Below are 22,909 nucleotides of genomic sequence, written 5' to 3'. Positions count from 1 at the left end.
CTTTCCCCATTTCTGAGGTACTTGAGAGGTTCAGACTTCCCAGAACTCCTGATCCCAAAGATTCCCCTCTAATGTACAACCCTCCCTTTTAATTTTGAATTATTATGGAATTTAGGGGTTTTTCTCCCATTTCTGAGGTACTTGGGAGGTTCAGATGTCCCAGAACACCTGATACAGAAGATTTCCCTCCAGTGTACAAGCCTCCCTTTTAATTGTTAGGGAATTTAGGGGTTTTCCCCCATTTCTGAGGTATTTGAGGGGTTCCAACTTCCCACAACACCTGATTCCTAAGATTTCCCTCTAACGTACAACCCTCCCTTTGAATTTTTAATTCTTCCAGAATTTAGGGGTTTTTCCTCCCCATTGTTTCTTTCACCTTTCAATGTCTGATTTCATTTCTCAGCCAACCTAAAGTTTATTTGTAAAATCAAAACCCTTTTTCCATTCACCAATCAGTGGAATCCTTCCCATTGTTTCTTTTACCTCGCAGCAGACCCTCAGCTTGTTTGGAAAGACAAATCCCTCGCTCCATTCAATAGGAAAACTTCCCTGGTTTGTGCAGAAAGCTGCTGGGGGTGTTGAAGGAAGCCTGAAGGGCAGAAAATGAAGGAGCAGGGTTTGGAAACCTTGCTAAAGCAGCAGCATCAGGGTGGTTCATCCCAAATTTCCATGGCAGAGGCAGCCCAGGCTCAGGTGCTAAGCACAGGCACACAGGGAGCAGCTCCAGCTCCTCCTGACAGGGCAACCATCCCCTGGAATCACCTGCTCAGCTCCAGGAATCATCCCAACATTCAGCCAGGAAATTCAGACATCTCCTCCTCCAGGGATGTCATTTCCTTCCTTCAAACCTTTCCCCTTCCAGAGTTGTCTCTTAAGCAATTTTGGCTGCTCTTCTCCACAGGATGATAAACCCAGGAACTTCTGGAGCTGTTTCCATCTCCAGACATTCCACAGGCATCGCCCAATTAATGCACGTGAAAAATGCCAATCGCTTGTTTCTAAAATTTTAGTAGTTGTAAAATTGTTATAAAAATAGCAATATAATTAGAGTAACAATAATTTGGACAATTTGGATTAGGACAATATAAGACAATAAAAACAAAGAGTTACAGACAGTCCAGGTACCTTTTTCTGGGCAAAATAAGCCTAAAAAAAAGGACCCATATTAACAGAGGGTTAACCCTTAAAAACAATAACCTGTTGCATATTCATACACTTCATACATGATGCATAAATTCCATTCAAACACAGGATTCTGTCTGGTCAGTGTCAACTTCTTCCTCTGAATCCTGACAGAAAAAAAAAAGTTCATTTCTTCTGATAATGGAGCAATAAATCCTTTTTCTCTGAAAGATTTAGGTGTCCTGTGGCTGCTATCTGCTGCAAGTACCTCATTCCTTTCTTTAAAAAAACATCCCACATACATCGTTTCTATTTTAACATTTTGTTACAACCTAAAACTCTATTTAACACACTACTTAAGAGAATTAATCCAGCATCACTTTCTAACACAACACATCCAATATTCATTCCAATATTTGCGAAAAGCCAATAAAAAATTTTCATCAAATTTTTCATCAATTTTTCAAAGTTTTCATTTTTCATAAATTTTTCAAAATTTTCTCTTTTTTTTTTTTTTTGTCTGTTTTTCATAAAATAGGCATTTTTCACAATGCAGATTCTGGGGTGAGGAACAGCCCCACTGGGAATTCCCTCTGTGGCCTCTCAGCTCCTCCAGTGCTTTTGAGGATTCAACCTCAGAATTGCTGAATGCTTTGCCTGGGATGGGACCTCAAAGCTCCTCTGCACTTTTCCTGTCAAACCAAGATTTATCCTCCAAAAAAATCTGGTTTAAGATGTGGCAAAGCCACTGAGATGGGAGCTGGGATGCTCTGACTGATCCCCTTGGTGACACATTTGTGACAAATGCCACAAAACCAAACCCAAGTTCACAAATCCTTTCCAAAGGAATTTCAGAGCCCCAGGTTTACAAATATTTTATAATCCTCTGGAGCCTTCCTAACCCCACCTGAGCTGTGCAGCCAAATTTCCTTTATAAACCCCCCCTGGGCAAGTCTCCACTTATTTTACCATCTAAATATCCTTAAAAATCTCGTCCTGAAAGTCAGAGCCTCAATTAAAATGTTCAGCCTGATCCAAAACCTTCTGAAAATTTTACTGTTATTTTCTCTCTGAGATGAACACAGCAAAGATTTCATTTTTTTTCTCACCTCCACTGCAGATATCTGTAAAAATGACACAGATCATCTCAACCCCCAGTTGAAATAAAACTCAGAAAACAGAAGGTAATTTGATGAAAAACTTTTTTTCCCAGTGTCTGCAAATGGACTCCCACTCATGTGCAGCATTTTTTTTACTCAGTCTCATTTACAAGGTGCTAATTATTATCGCCAAAACAAATTTTTTCAATTTGTATTTCAATTATTTTGCGGTAAAATAATATTTGCATTTAAATGGTTTATCCAGGGGGCTTGAAGGCATTTTCATCTCGGGTGTTAGGATTATCTCAAAAACAAAAAAAAAAAGAAAAAGAAAAAGAAAATAAAAAATTGAAGAAGGTGAAGGAAGATTCAAGGTGAAATCCATCTCAAGTCATAGGGGAGCCAAAATTAAAGAATTCCTCATGAAAATCTTTCATTATTGGTCTCTTTTTGTCACCATTAAACACTTAAAATTCCCTTTGCCACTGGAGCTCTGTGTCCAGCTGTAAAATTCAATGTTCCCTCAAGGCCCAAGGGAGATGTTGGGCTCCAAATCCCAACTCCCTAAGAATTTCCAAGCCCTCAGCCCTTGGAATTCTCCCAGTATCAACAATTCCATCCTTTGATATTGGAATTCTCCCAATATCAACAATTCCATCCTGATGGCTTAAAGGGAGCACAGTGGGCAGAGCTCCTTTAGAAGCAAATCTGCACTGGAAAGTTTTTCTTCATCTGAGGGAGTTCCATGGGGTTTCTTCCCCCTTCCCACCATGTTTTGGATTCTAATTTAGATTTTACACATCAACTCATGAACCAGCTTGTATTTTCATGCTTTTTTTTACTCCCTAAAAAGCCCAGAAGTTACACAAATCCCCTTTTGGTGCTGGCAGAGAGGCCACAGACCCTTTCCATCCCTCAGGGACCCAGAGGAGCTCTGCAGCACCCAAAACAGAAGAAACCACTTCGCCCACTGCCATCCCCAGCATCTCACACCTCCAGATCTGAACTAAATTAAAAATATCACTCGGAACAAGGCAGAGACTGCACTTATTAAAAGCTCTTCACTCTTGCACCACCATCCTCGTCTCCCCACGCTCCGCGAAGTGAAATGTTCTGTGTGTTTACAAGTGCTCTGAGACCTTCCAACAAAAACCCCTCTCTGTGCCAGGCAATTGTATTACAGCAGCTCACACTTGTGTGATTGGATTTGAATTACAAAAGGAGTCCAACAGAAAGCAATTTCTCCTGGGAATTTTTGTTAGGGGTATAAATCCAATTTTTACTTGATTCCGTTAACAGCACTTTCATATTCACTTCCTTTAAGTATTGCAGCACTTGATATTTATTACCTAATGCCTCCTTGTCACCTTGAGCAATCAATGAAAGTCACCTGGAGTTGACAGTGCAGAGGAAAGTTAATAAATAAAAGTTAATAATTCACTTCACCCAATGAGCCAAAAAAACAAGCCAGTCACATGCCCCAAAGAATAATAGCTACAGAAGGCTCCTAGCAGATTATCTGGAGAAAGAGTGAAACATTTCAATTATAATGATTTTTTTCAGTTCATTTAGGCCTGAGTTTCACATTTGCAATGGCAAAATCTCAAGTTTTATTTCAGGGAATGGTGGAATGGTTGGGAGGGGATGTTAAAGATCAGCTGTGGGCACTGAAATCTGTCAGCTCTGTTCAACAAGGGATGTCCCTCTGTCCAAACAGGATTTGGGAACTGATGGATGCTCTGATAGCCCAAAACCAGAATTTTTTGGGGCTGTTTTGACCCAATTTAGAGCCAAACACTGATTTTCCATGACTTGTACAACTTCAGCATCCTGTGTCCTCTCCACCCCTGCAGAACCACCAGAGAAACCCAAAACTCCTTCCTATTAACATCACATTGTGTTTTATTTTTCTCTCGCCTCCTCCATCCATTTAAAACCTCATTTTCACCCACAGACATATTCCACTTCATCTTAGTTTTCAATCCCCAAAGCAGATCAATACCTTTCTTCTTCAATCTACATAGCTCTCAATCAAGGAGCTAACAGGGGGTGAATTGAATCGACTTCTACGTTCAAATTGGGGATTTTTTGTCAAAAGTCTCATTTGTTAACTGCATTTCATGGAAGAAAAAAGGCAAAAAACTGCCTGTAACAGCCCTCAGTGTTGGACTCCTGGGTAAAAAAAGGTCATCATTTGTTCTCTAATTTAAGATTGGGAAGTGCTCCCAGGAGGAACAAATGACAGAGCCTCCCCTAAGCCGGCATTTGAAAGCCAGCAAAATGAACTTGCTCTTGCTAAATGAATTTGGTTAATTCAGTAGGAAGAAGTGCAGGTGTTTACCAAGAGGTGACAACAGCAGGGGCCTTGCAGGGTTGGTTTTTCTGCCTTTAATCTTGCCCAGGGTGAGAACCAGCCCTGCCTGTGCCTCTGGAGATGGGCCCTGGGTCAGTGAGACAACAGGGCCAAGTTAAAAACAGGATCCTGGAATGGTTTGGGGTGAAAAATAGACCTTAAATCTCATCCATTTCCACTCAAAAGAGACCCAAAACCTCATTCCATCACATCCAAAAGAGATCTTTAACCTCATCCCATCCAAAAGAGACCTTAAATCTCATTCCATCCAAAAGATACTTTAAATCTCATCTCATCCCATCCCATCCAAAAGAGACCTTAAACATCATCCCATCCCACCCAAAAGAGACCTTAAATCCCATCCCATTCAAGAGACCTTAAATCTCATCCCATCCCACCCAAAAGAGACCTTAAATCTCATCCCATCCCATCCAAAAGAGACCTTAAACCTCATCCCATCTCATCCCATCCAAAAGAGACCTTAAATCCCATCCCACCCAAGAGACCTTAAACCTCATCCAGTCTCATCCACAAGAAACCTTAAATCTCCTCCCTTCCCACCCAAAAGAGACTGTAAATCCCATCCTATCCCATCCAAAAGAGACTTTAAACCTCATCCCATCCCACCCAGAAGAGACCTTAAATCTCATCCCATCCAAAAGAGGGATATATTGGGAGGTTAATTAATTCCAATTACAGCTTCAGCTAATGAAGTCATTGACCCCAAGTTTGCTCCCCTAACTCACTTTTGTTTCCATCTCTTGGGGCCTGAGGTGTCCTTGATTGCCAGGCCTGGAGAGGAATTGTTTGGTTTAGTGGTTTTGAGGTTTAATTTTGAGGTTTTGAGGTTTGCATCGCTTCCCTAAATATCTCTCATGGCAAACCATGACATTGTGTCTGCCCAAAATGGGAAAGCGTCAGCTCACACTGTGTATGGAGTTTAGGGTTATAAACTAAAGAACTGCAGGATTACAAATATATGAAAAATAGAAAAACCAAAATCCTAAAGCATCTCAGGGACAAAAGTCCCCACACAACGAGGGACAAACTCCCCATCCTTCAAACCCTTCATAATTCCAGCAGGTGAACCTTATTTTAATATTAACAGCCCAAGTGGTGCTTAACTTTAATGAGAGCCCCTTGGGAATGCTGCTGACAGCTGCCCGGTGTCCAGGATTGTGCCTAACCTTTCCCTAATGGAGACAAAACAACAATAGAGGGATATAAACAATATGCTGTGGGATGCAAGGAGCATCTTTAAAAATGGCATCACCTCTGGAAAAGCACCAGCTCCATTATCCTCCTGCAGGATGGGATGTTTTCCTCCCCTTCCCAGGAGGAAATGGATTTTTCTGGGTGTTATTATTTGGTGGATAAAGGGGAAAGGGAACATTGAATTGTGCCTTTTGTCAGAGGAGAAATGAGCTGCAATTTTCTGTACCCCTGAGTTTAGCAGCTCTCTACAGCCCCTGCAAGGTGCAGAGCTTCCTCTGCCCATAGCAGTGAGAGGAGGGGAGAATTCTGATGGAATTTATGGATTTAAACACATGGAAAGTAAAGGATTGGGGACAGGATGTGACCCAATGTGAGCCACCACACCCCAGCACAAAGCTCCTCAGCAAACTTCCTAAAATCCTGTTGCTCCTGTTCCTAAAATCCCATTGCTCCTGTGCCTAAAATCCCATTGTTCCTGCGCCTAAAATCCCATTGTTCCTGTGACTAAAATCCCATTGTTCCTGTGACTAAAATCTCATTGCTCCTGTGCCTAAAATCCCATTGCTCCTGTGCCTAAAATCCCACTCCTCCTGTCCCTAAAATCCCACTCCTCCTGTGCCTAAAATCCCACTCCTCCTGCACCTAAAATCCCATTGTTCCTGTGCCTAAAATCCCACTCTTCCTGCACCTAAAATCCCACTCCTCCTGTCCCTAAAATCCCATTCCTCCTGTCCCTAAAATCCCATTCCTCCTATCCCTAAAATCCCACTCCTCCTGTCCCTAAAATCCCATTTCTCCCACGCCTAAAATCCCATTCCTCCTGTCCCTAAAATCCCATTCCTCCTATCCCTAAAATCCCATTCCTCCTATCCCTAAAATCCCATCCTCCTGTCCCTAAAATCCCATTCCTCCTGTTTTCAACTCCACCTCAGGCCATGCAACTCCAAAAGTAATGACATAAATGCCACCAGGAAAAAAAAATCTTATTTCAAACTCTGCTTTCACTAAATTAACTAAACAAAATATTGATAAACTGCTGATAAATAACAGGAACCGTAACAAGGAAACAAGTTCTCCATTTGATCTCTGCCATCCTGCAGGCATTCATCTTCATAATTAATTAGATAATACTATTAGTACAGCACTGCTTTTCCCCCTCCATGGGCAAGAAGCTGGAGCTCACATAATTTAAGGAACTGCTTCAAAGGCAGAGTGTGTGGCAGGTTAAATTCAGAAGGTCCAGAGCATCCTCTGTGCCAATACCCAGCATCCAATTCCCTGATGCATCTGGCAAATTCTCAGTGCACACCTCCCCATCTCTGGTGAGCACACTTTGTTTTTAAAAGCTGCAGTCTTTGCATAAAACATGGATCTAAAGGTATAAAAAAATACAAAATTCTGTGCAAATTACAGGAGCTGTGCAAATCATTCCCGCAACGGAAACTGCGCTTGGTTTTATTCCTGACTTTTTTTGACAATGCTGCTTGAAGTTCAGTGGCAGACAGACAACTTTCACCTCAAAATGTCATTCACAATTAATCCCAAATTGTACATGAAATGGTTGAATTCCCTCCACGCAATCAAGGGAGAGAACCAAGAGCACATAAAAGTTGAGCAGTTAATCAACCTCGTGCAATTTGTACCTGCTGAAAGCTCCTCACAAACATCCCAAGATCTCTCTCTGCAGAATAAATCTGTAAATCATTTTGCAAATTCTGTTTATCCCCGTTGTAGGTGTGAAAAACGCCAATCACTTGTTTTTGAAAAATTTTGAAGTTCAATAGTAATAAAATGGTTATAAAAATAGGAATATAATTAGAGGAATAAAAATGTGGACAATTAGGATTTAGGAGAATATGAGACAGTGAAAACAAAGAGTTATGCACAGTCCAGGTACCTCTTTCTGGGCAAAATAAGCCCAAAAAAAGGACCCAAATTAACAGAGGATTAACCCTTAAAAGCAACAGTCTGTTCATACAACTCATACATGATGCATAAATTGCATTCAAACAGAGGATTCTGTCTGGTCAGTGTCAACTTCTTCTTCTTAATCCTGACATGGAAAAAATTTAATTTCTTCTCATAAGAGAGCAATAAATTATTTTTCTCTGAAGAATTTAGGTGTCCTGTGGCTGCTATCTGGTGCAAGTACCTCATGTCTGTGGGATATTTTTTCTTTAAAAAAATACCCCCCAGACATAGTTCCTATTTTAACATTATAACCTAAAACTACATTTAATACACTACTTAAAAAAATTAATACAGCATCACTTTCTAACACAACACATATAATATTCATTTGAATATTTGTGAAAGGCCCATTATAAAAATGCATTTTTCACATAGGGGTGGGGAAGGGAAAATCCCCCAGTGCCCCCAGCCAGGGGAGGCAGCAGGAGCTGGGCTCTGACAACTCCTGCAAGTCAGGGGAGTGTGCAAATAACAGCAGAGCACTGAAGCAGCAAATCCCCAGTTGTGGTTAATTCTCTGCCTGTGATTAACTCATCTTTCCTGGCTATTCCAGCCCTCCTTGCACCTCCTCATGCAGCTGGGGCTGGGATTACCAGCCTGTGACCGTGCCCTGCTCTGCACTGAAGTGACAGCTGAGCACCAGGTAAAATGTTCCACTGAAACAAAGCAGCAAGGCAGGTGGATGAAACCCAAATAAAGCCATTTCAGCAGGGCAGAACAGACTTCCCATCCCAGAGGTCAGGGGAACAAATCTTCCCTTCCTTTTGTGTTAAAACGTTCTGGACAAAGACACCTTTATTTGAGATTCACCGTTGGTTTATCTGTCTGGAAATGGGAATCACAGACATTTTGATAAATGGATGCAGGAATTGTTCTGTTCCAGTGTAACCACTGTGAAAATGCCTTTGCACAGACACAGCTCCAAGCTCATCTGCAGCAGGGAGGCTTCTCAAAAACCACCTCAGGAGCTGCAGCATCACATCCCCGTGCTGGTGCTCAGCGTGGGATGACGCAGGAGTGACATCCAGGCTGCTCCTGCTGGGTGACCTTGGCCAGGCCCTCCTGCTCCTGCCTCCTTCCCTGACTTCCAGCACCTCCTGGAGCACCCACTGCTCGGCCTGTTATAAATAAAAATCTGCCAAATTTTTTTGGGGAAAAAAAAGAGTTGCAAAACCAGTTAAACCAGTGGCTGCTAAAGTAAAGTTCTGCCTGTTTGTCATTGTAATCAGCGGCCATTCTCGTAAATTGCTTCTTTTATATCGGTATAACCCTGCCTGAAGCTAAGTTGTCCTTCTCCCCACACGGTAGGATGAGGGCATCAGAGAAGACGCAAAACAGCCTGGAGATCAGCAAGCCATGGGAAAGAACCTCATCAAATTTACAGAAGAGACCCCAAAAACAACGAGCCAATACAGAATTTAGATATTAGAATGATGTCTGGACACGAGGAACGGAGTGCTGAGCCTGCAGAGATGCTGAGAACTTTTGTGGCCCCTCATCCTGAGCAAGAAGACTTCAGCTGAGGGCAAGACCCTGGATGACAGGCCTGAGGGTTGAGAAACCCGGGGCTACGCCTGTTATAAACAAAATTCTGCCAATTTTTTGGGGAAAAAAAAAAGAGCTGCAAAACCAGTTAAACCAGTGGCTGCTAAAGTAAAGTTCTACCTGTTTGATATTGTAATCAGCAGCCATTCTCATAAATTGCTTCTTTTATATCAGTATGGCCCTGCCTGAAGCTAAGTTGTCCTTCTCCCCACAAGGTAGGAGGAGGACATCAGAGAAGATGCAAAACAGCCTGGAGATCAGCAAGCCATGTGAACGAACCTCATCAAATTTACAGAAAAGACCCCAAAAACAACGAGCCAATACAGAATTAAGATATTAGAATGATGTCTGGACACGAGGAACGGAGTGCTGAGCCTGCAGAGATGCTGAGAACTTTTGTGGCCCCTCATCCTGAGCAAGAAGACTTCAGCTGAGGGCAAGACCCTGGATGACAGGCCTGAGGGTTGAGAAACGCGGGGCTACGCCTGTTATAAACAAAATTCTGCCAATTTTTGGGGGGAAAAGAAAAAGAGCTGCAAAACCAGTTAAACCAGTGGCTGCTAAAGTAAAGTTCTACCTGTTTGTCATTGTAATCAGCAGCCATTCTCATAAATTGCTCCTTTTGTATCGGTATGGCCCTGCCTGAAGCTAAGTTGTCCTTCTCCCCAGACCATAGGTGGAGGGGACATCAGAGAAGATGCAAAACAGCCTCGAGACCAGCATGCCATGGGAAAGAACCTCATCAAATTTACAGAAAAGACCCCAAAAACAACGAGAATTAAGAGATTACAGTGAGGAACAGAGTGCTGAGCCTGCAGAGATGCTGAGAACCTTTGCAGCCCCTCACCCTGAGCAACAAGACTTCAGCTGAGGCCAAGACCCTGGATGACAGCCCTGAGGGTTAACTCTTGTGAGGATGGGACCCCCAGCTCTGCCCTTTAGTGGACAAAGCTGCATTTTCCTCCTCCTCTTCTTCACCCTACAAGAGATGGAGACTGCAGACCCATCGAGCTTCCCAGTCTTGAGCTGATCACCTTTAATAAAGGCATTAAAAATAGAAAATGCCTCCTGCCCTGTTCACTTCACTGCCCAGGAGTGAAACAGGAGTGGAAAAGCCTTTTTACCCCAGCAGGAAATGGGGTGCTGTGGGTTTCCTGCTGGTTGCATGGAAAGAGGAGTTCCCTTCTGAGGACACTCAGGATTAACAGAGGAAAAAGCTGAAACATCAGCAAGGATTGAGAAATTTTTCTGGTGAGGATTTGGCTGCAGCTCCAGTCGTGCCCTGGTGGGGCTGGCTCTGGAGGCACTGGTGGCTTTTTCTTGTGTCCTCCTAAGGCAATCCTTGCTTGGCAAGCAGAATTCTGGAAAAAAAAGCCCCTCTGGGCTGTGATTTTCCATCTTTCACTCCAGAATTACACACAATGCTTGTTGATAGTTTGGAATGTTCCCTGTGCCACCTCCAGGTGCATCCAGGAGGAATTTCTGCATGGAAGGGGTGGTCAGACATCACAACTCAGGGAGGTGCTGGAATTTCATCCCTGAGGTGTCCAAGGAGGTCTGGATGTGACACTCAGGGCTCTGGGATGGGGACAAGGTGGGGATTGGGCTCAGTTTGGATTTTGTGACCTGGGAGGGCCTTTCCAACCTCACTGATCTGGGTTTTTGGGTGTTTACACCTCAGGAAATGACACTGCTGGTAATTCACACACCAACACCAGTGGAGCAAAAAAAGCCTCCCCTGGTTTAAACTCCCCTTAAATCCTGATTCTTCCCTTTCCCTTCCCATCATTCCTCACTGGATATTGGATCCAATCAATGGGATTCCAGCACCCCTGACATTTCTGTGCACGTCAAAGAGACAGCTCAATGCTGCACTCAACAATTCCAGCACTAGAGAATCTTTACTACTTAATCATTTCCCTTTTTTTTTTTTTTTTTTGTAGCCCTTAAAGTCTTATCTCTCCCTTTCCATTTGAATTTGCTCTATTTTCTGTTGGGGAAAAAAAAAAAAAAAAAGCCTAATTTAAATTTAGGCCTATTCATGGTGTTTCTGAACCTCCCAATGCCTGGAAACATGGAGGAGAGTAAAGAAGTATTATTTAAAATCCACTCAGCTAAACAGAGCTTTGTTATAATTTCACTAAAGCCTGTGAAAAATTACTCCAGCCCTGTGTCTCAGGATACTCCTGATAAAAATGGAGTTTAAAAGACTTTGCTTGCAATGCTGTGGGCTCGAAACCAGTTAAGGCTGCCTGACCTTGCCCCCAACTAACCCTCAACATTATCATAACAATTTCCTCTGGTCAAGATCCAGGCCAAATTCTGGCAGGGGTTGGGAGGGCAGCAGCAGGAACAGAAGCACAGCTGTGAAATTTGGCATTTCCCACCCAGCTGGGCTCTCAGAAAGCTGAGAAGGGCAGCAATAATTCCATGGCTGGAAATCCCTGGAATGCTGCTGGAAGGGGCTGAGAGCAGGATCCATTCCCTGGGTGCAGAGAAGTGAGGAATGCTCAGTTCTGCTCATCCCACAGCACTGACATCCCCTGGTCAACACTCAGCCACACCTGGGACACAAATCCATCATAAACAAAATTCACCAGCAGCTTTAGAAGAGAAGTCTGGAAAAAAACTGTTTTCCATTGAGAAGAAATAATAATTACAGGGGTTTAAAACTGATGAGCTGCTGTTTCAAGCTGCTGCATCGTCCCTTAACCCAGTACCAAGCAAGGTGCTACTAATAAAGCACAGTGTGTAAATAATGGTGTCAAGACCCTTTTAGAACAGGCCATTAAAATGTGTTTTATCTGTGTTTATCCACACCCTCCACATGCCCCTGATTCACCTTGCAGTGCTGGAGCTGAGCTGATTCCCCTGAAAATACCAGAAAGGGGTGAGCAGCACTGCTGTGCCCACCTGACTGACAATCAACAGACAGAATTCCAGAACCATCAGACAGAATTCCAGAACCATCAGACAGAATTCCAGAATCATCAGACAGAATTCCAGAACCATCACACTCCAGAGCCCAGGCAGGGCTCAGCACCAACCCACAGCCAAAAGGAAAATCCAGAGCCCTCAGCCCATCTTATCCCTGTGAAATCATCACTGCAGCCTTCAAACTGCAAGGGAGAACCTCACAAAGCACTTCCACAGCCACAATAAACTTCAAGCTGGAAGGAGGAACCTCACAAATGAGAGGAACGGGGGATTTGTGTTTCCAAACAAGCTGTGGGGCTGCTGGGAGATAAAACCAGCACTGGGAGATAAAACCAGCACTGGGAGAGAAAAGAAACAATGGGAAGGATTCCACTGATTCATGAATGGAAAAAGATATTTGATTTTACAAATAAACTGCAGGTTTGCTGAGAAATGAAATTGGATATTGAAATATGAAAGAAACAATGGGGAAGAAAAAGCCCTAAATTCCGTAAGAATTAAAAATGAAAAGGAGGGTTGTACATTAGAGGGGAATCTTTGGGATCAGGTGTTCTGGGGAGTCTGAACCCCTCAAGTACCTCAGAAATGGGGAAAGAGAGAAGGGAATTGCAGCTGGGAAATTGGGATAAAAAGGAGGCTGCATCCTCCAAAAATGTGAGAGATCCCAGGGGAATCCTCCATGGCCTCTGCCTTGATTGGAATAAAGTTCCAGGACTCCTGTGTCTCCTTTTTGGACACAAACCTCTGGTGTTTGTGGGTGGATTTTCCTAACACAAAACACATTTCCACATCCACAATAAACTTCAAACTGGAAGGGAGAACCTCACAAAGCACTTCCACAGCCACAATGAAGTTCCCACCACCCGGCACCACCTTCCCTCTGCTCCAGCTCCATCCTTCCCCCAAGGGCAGCTCCATCACCCTGCCCTGGGACACGGCAGCACCTGAGGGCACCCCAAACCCCGTGCTGGGTTTCAGAAGGACATTTCTGGGCAGGCAGGGCCCAGCTGATGAGATGGGAGCAGGGTTTCTCTCAAGACATCCAGGGGAATGCCCCATGGCCTCTCCCTTTACTGGAATAAAGTTCCAGGACTCCTCTGTCTCCTCTTTGGACACAAACCTCTGGTGTTTGTGGATGGATTTTCCTAACACAAAGCACTTCCATATCCACAATAAACTTCAAGCAGGAAGGGAGAACCTCACAAAACATTTCCACAGCCACAGTGAAGTTCTCTTTATCAGGCACCACGTTCCCTCCGCTCCAGCTCCATCCTTCCCCCAGGGGAATTTCCATCACCCTGCCCTTGGTCATGGCAGCACCTGAGGGCACCCCAAACCCCGTGCTGGGTTTCAGAAGGACATTTCTGGGCAGGCAGGGCCCAGCTGATGCGATGGAAGGAGGGTTTCTCCCCTTTTTCTGTGAACTCCAGCCTGATGGCTCCACGCACACAGCTCTGCTGCCACACTATGGGAGCTCCTGGCTACTGCTCCCTGCTCAGCCCCGGAACGGGAGAGCCTGGAGCTCTTGGAACTTTGTTCCACAGGGGTTCAGCATTCAGAACAGGCTGAAATCATTGCCAGGAACTGCACCCCAAACCCACAGTGACCTGCAAAGGGCGGGTGCCTCCCCTCCCTCGCTGCCCACCCAGCACCAGGCACTGACGCCCGCGCTGGCACCCTGCTCTCACTAAAACATCCTTGCTGGGGTTTCACCATCTAAAGAGGGGACTTATTGATCAATGCCTCCGGCTCTGATGCAGATAAAAAACCATCTGAGGGCTAAAAAGCTTTCGCAGGTCTTGTGCTCACAAAGCAAAACAACCCAGAGCAGCAACCTCTGGCTGAAGGATCCAGAACAGAGAGCTCAAAATGCAGACAGGAGGGAGCAGGGGCCTGAGAAGAAAGGATTAAATGCTCAGTGAGGTACAGAGTGAAGATCCAGTATGAGTAAGCCACAGACAGCTCAGAAGAAGAGAAAAAGCTGTAAGCCCCTGGTAGAGTAAATCTGAGATTTAGGTATCTCTCCATCAGTGTGCTCGCATGAGGAAAGCTCAACAGAAGCTGCTGGAAGGGTTTTCCTCTGTGCACAGGCTGAATGTTCATGCTGGAGAGATGAAAAATAGCCACCAAAATAAATATTCAGCCTTTATTAAGGACCTGTAGGTTGTTTTGGGTGGGTTTACAGCCTTTCCTAACAGATGCTCCCAGTCAGCAGAAGTGTTCAGCTCCACTGCAAGAGTGCTCAGGAGCAGCAGTTAATCCTCATCCCCCAGCCCCTGAAAGGAAACCTGCCTTACATAATAAAATCAGCCTTGCATTCCAGATAAAGTTTTTCCTCCAAAAAAAAAAAAAAAAAACCAAAAAAAACCCCAAAAGAACAAAAACCCCAAAGCCAAGGAGCTTTCATACACATCAACACCCAAACACACATTCCTCCAGCCTAGGATACAGCAGACAAGACAACAGGACTTGGAAACTTGGAAATGGGGGCACTGCACAGTGTGGAGAGCAGCCACTGCCAAGCTCTCCCACTCTTCCCCCTCCTACACACACAGAAGGACAGTCCCTAAATATTTGCTGTTTACACCAGAAATAAACTTCACTCCCTGGATCTGCTTTGGCTGCAAGGGCAGCTGTGGAAATGAAGCAGGAGACACAAAGCAAACTGCCCCCAAATTCAAGTCTTCTTCTGCTTTCAAGCCCAACCATGCATATTTCATAAAAACCAGGCTGCTGAGGCCAGCCAGCTCATATATAAGAGATATTCAACTGGGAAGGCAAGAGGAAAAGGAGGAAAGTGCTTCCATCTTCATGCAAGGCATCCAGAAATCTGTTCTATCAGCTGTGGGCAAGCAGCCGGGCAGTGAAATCCTGAATTGAGATGCCAGGAAAAGGCAGAGGGGAGAGCAGTGCTGGCATTTTTCACAGTCATGCTGCACATCAGCAGCTCCTGAAGCAGCTCATCCCAAACCTGACCCAGCAGAGCAGGGGAATGAGATCATGGAGAACCAGAGCCTTCCTCACACGGCAGCACTGGGGGAAAACTGCTGCTCCTGAAGGATGCAGCTCCAGAGTCTGGATCAAACACCCGAGGTGCCAGGGCACAGTGTGCCAGCACCTCAGTGCCACCACCCCAGTGCCACACAGCACAGTGTCACCACTCCAGTGCCACACAGCACAGTGTCACACAGCCTATTGCTACCACCACCCCAGTGCCACACAGCACAGTGCCAGCACCTCAGTTCCACCACCACAGTGCTATCATCCCAGTGCCAAACAGCCTATTGCTACCATCCCAGTACCATCACCCCGGTGGCACACAACCTACTGCCATCACCCCGGTGCCACCACCCCAGTGGTACACAGCTCAGTGCCACCACCTCAGCATCACACAGCCTATTGCTATCACCCCAGTGCCACCACCCCAGTGCCACAGAGCCTATTGCTACCACCACCCCAGTGCCACATAGCTCAGTGCCACCACCCCAGTGGCACACAGCCTATTGCCACCATCCCAGTGCCACACAGCCTATTGCTACCACCCCAGTGCCACAGAGGCTATTGCTACCACCCCAGTGCCACACAGCCTATTGCTACCACCTCAGTGCCACAGAGGCTATTGCTACCACCTCAGTGCCATCACCTCAGTGCCACACACCCCAGAGCCACCACCTCACTGCCACCACCCCAGTGCCACACAGCCTATTTCCACCACCCCAGTGCCATCACCACAGTGCTGTCACCCCAGCAGCACACAGCCTACTGCCACCACCCCAGTGCCACAGAGCTCAGTGCCACCAACTCAGTGCCACACATCCCAGTGAGTGCCACCACCTAGTGCCATCACCCCAGTGCCACACAGCCTACTGCTATCACCTCACTGCCACCGCTCCGGTGGCACACACCCCAATGCCACCACCCCAGCGGCACACAGCCTATTGCCACCCCCCCAGTGCCACCCCCCAGTGCCACCCCCCGCACCCCGCTCCCTGCCGGGCTCCATCCCCGCGCAGCCGGCTCTGCACCCGGAGCTCCCCGGCCGAAGTTGCCCGCGGCACTCACCCATGGCCGATCCTGCCAGCAGCCCCAGCGAGAGCAGCAGTGCCCGGCTCCAGGCGCTGCCCTCGGCCGCCAGCAGTGCCACCATGCCCAGCTGCCAGCAGTGCCTCCCGAAGCTGCAGCTGCATCCCGGCCGGTCCCATGCCAAGCAAGGTTGCATGTCAAAGGGCAGCGGCACCAATGGGGCGTGCTGGGGGTCCGCTGCTCGCCGCTCTTGGGTTTTTCCCCCTTTTTTCCTTCCCCTCGGCGATTGGGATGGTCCTCGGCTCGGCTGGATGAAGAGGAGAAAGGAAGGAGGAAGGGGGAGGTGAAGGGGAAGCGGGTCAGGCTTGTGATTTTGATTTATATATTTTTTCCCCCTTAATTTTTTTTTTTTTCAGCCCGGGAGGAGGAAAAAAAAAATCCCACCGCATGGAAGGCTCTGAGCTTCTGCAGCTGGAATGAACCAAGTGTGGCAGCAGCTCGGGGAGAGAGGAGAGGAGAGGGAAGGCGAGGAGAGGAGAAGAGAGGAGAGGAGAGCAGGGGAGGGCTGGCGCGTCCCTCCCGGTGGCTGTCTCAGAGCCAGCTCCTCGGCAGCAGCAGCACCACCAGCACCACGCAGCCCGCAGGGATTTATACTTTTTTTTTTTTTTTTTTTTTTTTTTTTATTAAGCCACTTGATTAATCGTTCCCGGAGCTTTGTTCCTTCTCTGGATGCCGGGCCAGGGGGGTGTTGTGGATAAGGGAGGAGGGGGATGCTGTGTTACCCACCCCAAACCCGGCATCCAGCCCCACAGCGCGTTTATTTTTCATAGTTTCTAGATAAAGAACGAGCCCCCCCACCCCCATTTCTCTCTCTCTCACACACATCCCTGTTACTCACCCCCCTCCTTCCCCCCATAAACAACCTGATGCTATTGACACAATTCTTGTGATGAGGCGAATTTTGTTGCAAACACGGATCACGACAGAAACCCCCCCTCCCCTCCTCTCCCTTTTCCCTGTCTGTGCCTTGTCCCTGATACTGGTGGGACTGGTCCAGGGGCATCCTGGAGGTGGGAAAGGCTGTGCCCCCTCCCCAGAGCCAACAGGGGGGCTTGGCAGGGCTGGCAGAGCCCCTTTTCTCCCCCATCACCAGCAGCACCTCCCCTTGTTTTTGTTTTAACATCTCCCGGTACGCCGGTCCCTGGAGCTGCAGGCAAGATGGGGAAAAGGGAGGGAGGAATGGGAATGCAGCCACTTAACGCCACATTCGGGAACTTCATTATCTTGCTAATGATGCTCAGATCCAGGGACAAGGAAAACAACTCGAACATGACACCAGAGCTTAAGGAAATAAATAAATAACGAAGAAAAAGGCACTCTGGAAAACGCTCGAGCATCCCTCCCCCTCCTCCCTCCTCGCCAAGCACCGACTTCACGTTCGTGACAGCCTCGGAGCCGCCGCTCTCCCCCGAACCCCTGGGGAACACAGGGGGTGTCTGCCAGCCCCACACCCCCTCTCCAGCCCTGTTATCCCCTTTTTTCCCCCTGTCCATCCCGATTTCCCCCCGGGATGCGGGGCCGGGCTGGTTCCCCCGGTTCCCAGAGCGGGCCCGGGCCGCTCCCCCCGGGCCTACCGGGGCCACCTCAGGGGCTGCCCTGGCACCCATCCCCCTGCTCCCCCGGCCTCGCATTTGCTGCAGTTTCTTGCTGCAAAACCCCCTTCTTCGGCCGTGTTCCGGTTGCCTTGAATGAGCTTATTTGACAGCTAAAAAAACCCAAATTATAGATCGAGGGGGCTCCGCAGATCTGGGCTCAATCCTCCTTGTCTGTCCCTCTGTCCCCTCTGCATTTCAATCCTCGCACTGCCCACACCGGGAGCCGCTGCCAAGAGCCAAGGCAACCGCGGCTGGCACATGAAAGAGTTGCTTTATGTCTGTTTAAGCTGCAGCATCAATTCAAACAGCCCCGATTGTGCACAGGCACAGCTCCCTCAGGGAAAGCTCCGGGCCACAGCTCCATCAGCCGCTGTCCCCTCACACCACCCTGAGATGTCCCCCTGCCCAAAATCGCATCCTGTGCTGGGGCTGCTGCAGGGCAGGGGCTGAGCCAAGAGCCCTGCATGCACCACAGGCATAAAAAAAAAAGGAATTGAAGAGCCAAAATCCCACTTTTTTGCCGGGTAATTGTATGGCAGCTATTACAAATCCAGGGGTTCCTCCCGAGCAGGTTTACATCACCAAAAAAAACCCCGGAGGTTTAGGGTTGAACGGTCTCCAGAATAATTAAGAGAATAATAATTAAGAAAAAATGCTGTTTATGTTAACAGGAAGGACAAATTGCCATGAGCACGGCACAAACCATCCCTGGCACCCCCAACTCCTCATTCCCCAGGGAGGGATGCTGGGGTTCCAAGGAGTCTCACTTGCTACATCACCTCTCCCTACACTCCCAATCCCTGCGAGGACACAAATCCTGCTCTGCACTGCCACCCGCAGCCCAGCCGGGCTGCAGGGACACATTCCCCGCTGATTTTATCCCGTTTTTCCATGTCCCGCTTGCCCCTCGCTAAAATTCTGCTCGCATTTCTCCCCAGGAACCACAACAGGATCCCCAAGGTGATTTGTGGGGTGGGTTTGGGGAGAAAATCCTTCCCTGTGAGGGTGAGGAGGGCCTGGCACTGGGAGGATGGGGTTGTTCCATCCTTGGAAGTGTCCAAAGCCAGGCTGGACAGGGCTTGGAGCTACCTGGGATAGGGAAAGCATCCCTGGAGTAGGGAAAGGAGGCCCTGGGATAGGGAAATGTGACCCTGGGATGGGGAAAGGGGTCCCTGGGATGGGGGAAGGCGTCCCTGAATAGGGAAAGTGTCCCTGGGATGAGGAAAAGTGTCCCTGGGATACAGAAAGTTGACCCTGGGATAGGGAAATGTGTCCCTAGGATAGGAGAAGTGTCCCTGAGATAGGGAAAAGGTGTCCCTGGGATAGGGAAAGAGGTCCTGATTAGGGAAAATGTCCCTGGGACAGGGAAAGGTGACCCTGGGATAGGGAAAGTGTCCCTGAATAGGGAAAGGCATCCCTGGGACAGGGAAAGAGGTCCCTAGAACAGGGAAAGTGTCCCTGGAACAGGGAAAGTGTCGCTGGGATAGGGAAAGTGACCATGAAATAGGGAAAATGTCCCTGAGATAGGGAAAGGTGACCCTGGGACAGGGAAAGGTGACCCTGGGACAGGGAAAGGTGACCTTGGAATAGGGAAAGGCATCCCTGGAGTAGGGAAAGGTGTCCCTGGATAGGGAAAGTGACCCTGGGATGGGGAAAGCTGGGATGAGCTGAGCTGATTTCAGATCCTCTCCCATCCAGACCCCACACCTTTGCCAAGGAATCACCTGTTGAAGCAAAGCCTGAGGCACAGGGTGCATCCTCCTCCTGTTGAAACAAACAATTTCCACTTTCTTCCACCACAACCAATTTTCTTTGGGAGAAGTGTGTCCCATGAAACCCGACTACTTCAAATTCTGAAGCACCCAAAGCAGCTGCTGCTTTTGCTTCCCCACAACATTTAAAGGAACACAACCAGAGACACATCAAAATATTTACAGGAAGAAGCGAAAGCAGCATTCAAAGGAGCAAAATTGAAAATTAAAGTGTTATAGGGAAGCTACTGTAAACAGCTGATCTTCACAAAGAAAAGCTGGATTTAGCACAGAAAAATTTATGCCAAATCATGTTTCACAGGACAAATAATGGGGAGAGAGGGAAGGATGCTCTTCACATTAATTGGATAATATTTACTGTGTGCTCCCGAAATAGAAAAAGTAAAATTGACAAATCCAGCTCACAATCAGCAAGAATTAACACGTGGCCACTTCCTAAACATCCCAACAAAACATCCTGCAAGCCTGGCCTGTCCTGCTTGGGATGTGGAAGTGTTAAATTGTATTTTACCTTCCAAAAAATAACTTCACAGCTGAGGAAACAGAGAATTTTCCAGATGAAGCCATGTAGGAACAGAAGGGGAAAGCTGCAGCCTGTGAAACCACCAGACAGGAATCCCTTTGAGAAAATGGGGCAGAAAGTTGTTTCTGTACTCAAAAATAACCTAACAATGTTCTATTTTCATACCCATGGCACAAATCTGTTGAGGTTTTTATTACAGAGAATATCTCTGTTCTTTAAAAATAGAGGGGAGCCAGCATCCCACTAATTACAGTGAGCCTATGATTAGAGATAATTAGATACATTTACAATTTAGAATTTCCTAACTTGAGCTGTTTATGAGCCATAGATGTGCCCATAGTGTGTGCACAGAGCATCAGTCATTCCCTGCAGCTATGAGGAGTAAATTGATAACACATTAAATTATTGAACATGGCAGCAGCAAACCGGAATTTCAATGGGGGTTTGGGGGAAGGAAGCACAAGGATTGGGATTTGGAGCAGGTGACCCTCACAGGCAGGTGGATATGGCTTAAAGGAACACAAAACTTCAATCCCTTTGCAAGGAACACAGAACTCTTCAATCCCTCTGCAAGGAACACAAAACTTCAATTCCTCTACAAGGAACACAAAACTCTTCAATCCCTCTGCAAGGAACACAGAACTTGAATCCCTCTGCAAGGAACACAGAACTCTTCTGCAAGGAACACAAAATTTCAATCCCTCTTCAAGGAACACAGAATTCTTCAATCCCCTTGCAAGGAACACAAAACTCTTCAAACCCTCTGCAAGGAACACAGAACTCTTCAATCCCTCTGCAAGGAACACAAAATTCTTAAATCCATCTGCAAGGAACACAAAACTCTTCAATCCCTCTGCAAGGAACACAGAACTCTTCAATCCTGTAAGGAACACAAAACTTCAATTCCTCTACAAGGAACACAAAACTCTTCAATCCCTCTGCAAGGAACACAAAACTCTTCAATCCCTCTGCAAGGAACACAGAACTCTTCTGCAAGGAACACAAAATTTCAATCCCTCTTCAAGGAACACAGAATTCTTCAATCCCCTTGCAAGGAACACAGAACTCTTCAATCCCTCTGCAAGGAACACAAAATTTCAATCCCTCTGCAAGGAACACAGAACTTGAATCCCTCTACAAGGAACACAGAATTCTTCAATCCCTCTGCAAGGAACACAAAAAACTTGAATCCCTCTTCAAGGAACACAAAATTCTTCAATCCCAGAGGAATCTGGGGGGTTTGGAGGGTCCCCACTGCAATATTTGCTCTGTGGTGATGCCCAGCCCAGGTCTGCAAAGTGCTGGAATGGCATTTTCCACTCAGGAATTGTGCTCTCTGCCAGGGGCTGCAATGCCACTTTTCTCTAATATTTAATCCAGGATTTCCCTCTTGTTGAAGTGGAGCAGAATCCACCTGTCTGGAGGTGTCTCACACCTTCAGAGTGGTGAATTCACTCCAGAATCCTGGACAGGAGGTTCTCCAATTCTCCTTTGCAGCATCCTCATCCCAGAGAGCTCTGAGCTTTGGGCAGAGTGTTGGGTTCTATTCCTACAACCTCATCTGGTCTCAATTCCTCACATTTGGTTCCATTCCTACAATCTCATCTGGTCTCAATTCCCAAAAAAAATTCCTCAAATTACGTTCTATTTCTACAATTTCATTTGGTCTCAAATTCTCAGGAAATGCTTCAAATTTGGTTCTATTTCCACAACCTCATTTGGTCTCAAATTCTCAAGAAAATTCTCAAATTTGGTTCTATTCCTACAACCTCATTTGGTCTCAAATTCTCAGGAAATTCCTCACATTTGGTTCTATTCCTACAACCTCATTTGGTCTCAATTCCTCAGAAAATTCCTCAAATCAGGGTCTATTTCTACAATTTCATCTGGTCACAAATTCTCAGGAAACTTCTCGCATTTGGTTCTATTCCTACAATCTCATTTGGTCTCAATTCCTCAAGAATATCCTCAAGAAATTCCTCAAGAAATCCCTCAAATTTGGTTTTATTCCTACAACCCCATTTGGTCTCAAATTCTCAGGAAAATTCTCACATTTGGTTCTATTCCTCAACCTCATTTGGTCTCAAATTTTCAAGAAATTCCTCAAAAACTCAGGAAATTCCAGGTGAGAGTTTCATGGCCCTCCAAGGGGATTTCTCTGCTAATTCCCAACTTTTGGGGCTGTGTTGCAAAACTTCAGTAACTGACCTGAACCAGACTTTGCTGACAGGCCAAGAATGTCCTCCCAACGGCAAATATCCCAGAGATAATGAAGAAATTGCATTTTTATTAACACCTTTAACCTTGTGTTGTTTTACAGGAGCTCCTGCAACACTGCAGGAAAAAATTAATTCAAGCTCTTCAGATTTTCTACTGCATTTATTCCCAGCAGTGGCCAAGGCTGAGCTTCTCTCTCCCTATTCCAGTTTTTCCAAGTATTCAAATCTCCCACTCTTTTAGGGAATAAAACAGACCCAGATTTGGTGAGGAGAGAGCAGAACAACTCACAGACTTGGGGCACAACAGTGAGAGTTGCAAAAGAACCAAATTGAGGATCCTTGTCCTACAAAATATGAACATATGGGACAGAGAGAAAAAGCTCATTCTTCCCTCTGGATCACCTTCCCAAAAAACAGAATGTAAAAAAACCCAGCCAGAAATGGATAAAAGCTCCTAGGAGCTCCATTATGAGG

The 22,909-nt window shown here is 46.4% G+C and overlaps 1 protein-coding gene across 2 annotated transcripts in view; it reads right to left on the bottom strand.

The window, feature by feature from the left end:
* The window catches only part of CSMD2 (CUB and Sushi multiple domains 2), a 256,066-nt gene extending 239,207 nt beyond the window's left edge, over positions 1-16,859 (bottom strand). Inside the window, exons 1-2 of one of the 2 annotated variants that reach the window (XM_058040468.1) lie at positions 16,711-16,859; positions 16,306-16,573 (exon numbers count right to left, since the gene is read on the bottom strand). In XM_058040468.1, coding sequence (XP_057896451.1) covers positions 16,306-16,462 — 157 coding nt within the window. In that variant the 5' untranslated portion in view covers positions 16,463-16,573; positions 16,711-16,859. Of the gene's footprint in view, positions 1-16,305 lie in introns of both variants that reach the window. The other variant, XM_058040469.1, reaches the window with a different exon arrangement.
* Positions 16,860-22,909: the final 6,050 nt, after the last annotated feature.

This window comes from Melospiza georgiana, chromosome 24 (genome assembly GCF_028018845.1).
Source record: "Melospiza georgiana isolate bMelGeo1 chromosome 24, bMelGeo1.pri, whole genome shotgun sequence".
In the NCBI taxonomy this organism is placed as follows: Eukaryota; Metazoa; Chordata; class Aves; order Passeriformes; family Passerellidae; genus Melospiza; species Melospiza georgiana.
This window is presented reverse-complemented; position numbering and strand designations above follow the sequence as displayed.